The 2,474-nt window shown below is 49.8% G+C and overlaps 1 protein-coding gene across 1 annotated transcript in view; it reads left to right on the top strand.

Annotated features, from left to right (window-relative positions):
- Nucleotides 1-1,115: 1,115 nt before the first annotated feature.
- Nucleotides 1,116-2,474, top strand: part of fam189b (family with sequence similarity 189 member B) — a gene marked incomplete at both ends in the record, with an annotated part of 6,670 nt that continues 5,311 nt past the window's right edge. The window contains 3 exons of the mRNA XM_080540298.1: nt 1,116-1,340; nt 1,703-1,759; nt 2,208-2,315. Of these exons, the coding sequence (XP_080396424.1) occupies nt 1,116-1,340; nt 1,703-1,759; nt 2,208-2,315 (390 nt within the window). The remainder of the gene's footprint in view (nt 1,341-1,702; nt 1,760-2,207; nt 2,316-2,474) is intronic.

Here is a 2,474-nt window from a genome sequence, read left to right as displayed (position 1 = left end):
CAGGGAGGAGAGGAGGGGGGTGAGTGTGTGTGTGTGATGGTCCACCGCAAAACTCCTACGGCCGAGATGAAAAGAGAAGGAATAGGCTATCTGGAGAAAAACACCTTAAATGTGCCAGCAGCTTCAATAGCAGCCTAAACATCATTGGGACGTTTTATAGGCCTGATATTTGATCATCAACGGATTATCGCCGAATCGACAATCAGGGTGATCACTTCACCAGCTATCACTCTTATCCCTCCTCGGATATTTGGGTGGTCGCTGGTCGGACCTGTGAGGACACGATCAGCAGAGGACATTCCTTCAATGGTCCTTTCCTCTCACCTTGACCAGACCCACGAACTCTATTCCTACGGGATACATGTCGTATTTCGTTACCACGAAAAGAGGGAGCGACCACGGGAGAAACAGCGGGACATCAGGCCCTCTTCGCGGGATGCTTTAGGCCTGCACGGAGCTCCGGAGTACCGCAATGCCACGGGCCAGAAGAGGGAGAGAGGGGAGGGGAGAGATAGAGGGAGGGGAGAGCAGGAGACGAGCTGTGTTTACTAAATGCATCCAGATCCCAAAGAATTAGGAACATTTTTTTTTTATTTGCTGAAGTTTTCGAGTCAGCGGTGAAAGGTGTGAATAACGGTATTGCTCAAATAAATAGCCGCCAACGCGTCCCGTGAACGTGGTGATATCGTAGCTATCTGAGCCTGAAACATAAACTAAACACCCCACCTACTGTGTTCAACACCGCATACTGTATGAAGCCTGCTTTAAAGATTCTCTGTGTTTTCTAAAGCTGAACATTTTTTGCTGAGTTGAGCAAGTTCTCAACTCAATCGGACATACCGATTGGACTGTAGCCCGTGAGAATCGAACCTTTTAGTGGATTGCGCAGCGCGCCTAGGCAACTGCCAATTGACTGCGTGTGTGAACACACTGACAGAGTGGACTCTCACAGCCAACACTGACACACTGGCCAGAATACACTTGTCTCTCCACCACCACATATTTATATAACACCCTATCTGTGAACCTTCTATAGGCCTAATATCCTAATTGGAACTCTTGGAACCAAACACATTCAAACACACACACACACACACACACACATACATACAACCATGCCATCCCCTTCAGACTCCAGCAGTGTGGCATCGGCCTCAGGCTGGTCTGGTAGCCGCCGGGGGATGTCGGCGCGTGGACAGGGTGGAGCACGCCTGCTGCTGTACCTGGGTCTGTGTCACATGGGGCTGGGCGCCATGGTGCTGGCCTTCTCCTTCACCAGCATGGCCTTCACATCATCAGCCCGCGTCCGACAGTCCTGCCCGTTCTGGGCCGGCTTCTTTGTGAGTATGTTTATTGTGTGTGTGTGACTTATGTGTGTGTGTATGTGTTACAGTACATGTGGGAACAAGGTACATGTGGGAAAACTAGGGATAGGGTTAGGTGCTAGGGTGCTACGGTTAAGGTTAGGGTTAGGATTAGGGTTGGGGTTAGACATGCCAGCATGTACCAAGTCGACGTAGCACCTAACCCTAACCCTAGTTTTCCCACATGTACCGTATTCCCACATGTACCGTAACATATGCATTGGACCTATTTACTGTATGCGATGGGTACGCAACTACTGTAGCTGATATGATATCTAAGTGTGTGTGTGCATGTGTGTGTGCGCGTGTGTGTGTTTGTGCGTGTGCGTTTTTTCCAGGTGGTGGCATCAGGGATAGTGGGGATCATCTCATGGAGGAGACCTCTCACTCTGGTGGTGAGTAGGCCTACATGTGACCACCCGGGAATGGGACCCTGGTTTGCCTACTGATCAAAACCCTTTTTTTTTAAAGTAATTTTTTCTGAGTGGGGCAGTCCCACTCATATTTTTCATTTTTATTGACAGTTACAGTGAAGGTTTAGACAGGAAGGATGGGTGAGAGAGAGGAGGGATGACATGCAGGATATGTCCCGACCGGAATCGAACCGGGGACCCTGCGGTTACATGGTCAGCGCTTAACCCGCTACGCCACCTAAGCGCCCCCTGATCAAAAGCCTTTGAATTCACTGCAGTGCTGCCAGGTAGCTCTGACCGGCCCTATGGTAATCTCCTTGGTGGTCACCACAGGGCAGTTTGCAATGGTGTCTGGCATCTGCTGTAGTATTCCAATATGTGTGTGTGTGTGTGTGTGTGTGTGTGTGTGTGTGTGTGTGCTCTTTTCTAGGTCTCTCTGTTCATGCTACTGTCGGCGGTGTGTGTGATCCTCAGTCTGGCTGGCTCCATGCTTTCCTGTCAGAATGCACAGATGGTCAAATCTCTCCACACCTGCCAGGTAAGTGTGTGTGTGTGTGTGTGTGTGTGTGTGTATTATGTGTGCATGTGTGTGTTAATCCTCTGTGTGTGTTGTGTAGGTGGAGAGCGGGCTGTGTGTGTGTGTGTGTGTGTGTGTGTGTGTGTGTGTGTGCTGTGCTGTGTATGTTTATGAATAAAT

The sequence above is a fragment of the Nansenia antarctica genome (assembly GCF_963989245.1).
Source record: "Nansenia antarctica genome assembly, chromosome: 10".
NCBI lineage: Eukaryota > Metazoa > Chordata > Actinopteri > Argentiniformes > Microstomatidae > Nansenia > Nansenia antarctica.
Note: the sequence above shows the minus strand (reverse complement) of the source record. Positions and strands in the feature narration are given on the sequence as shown.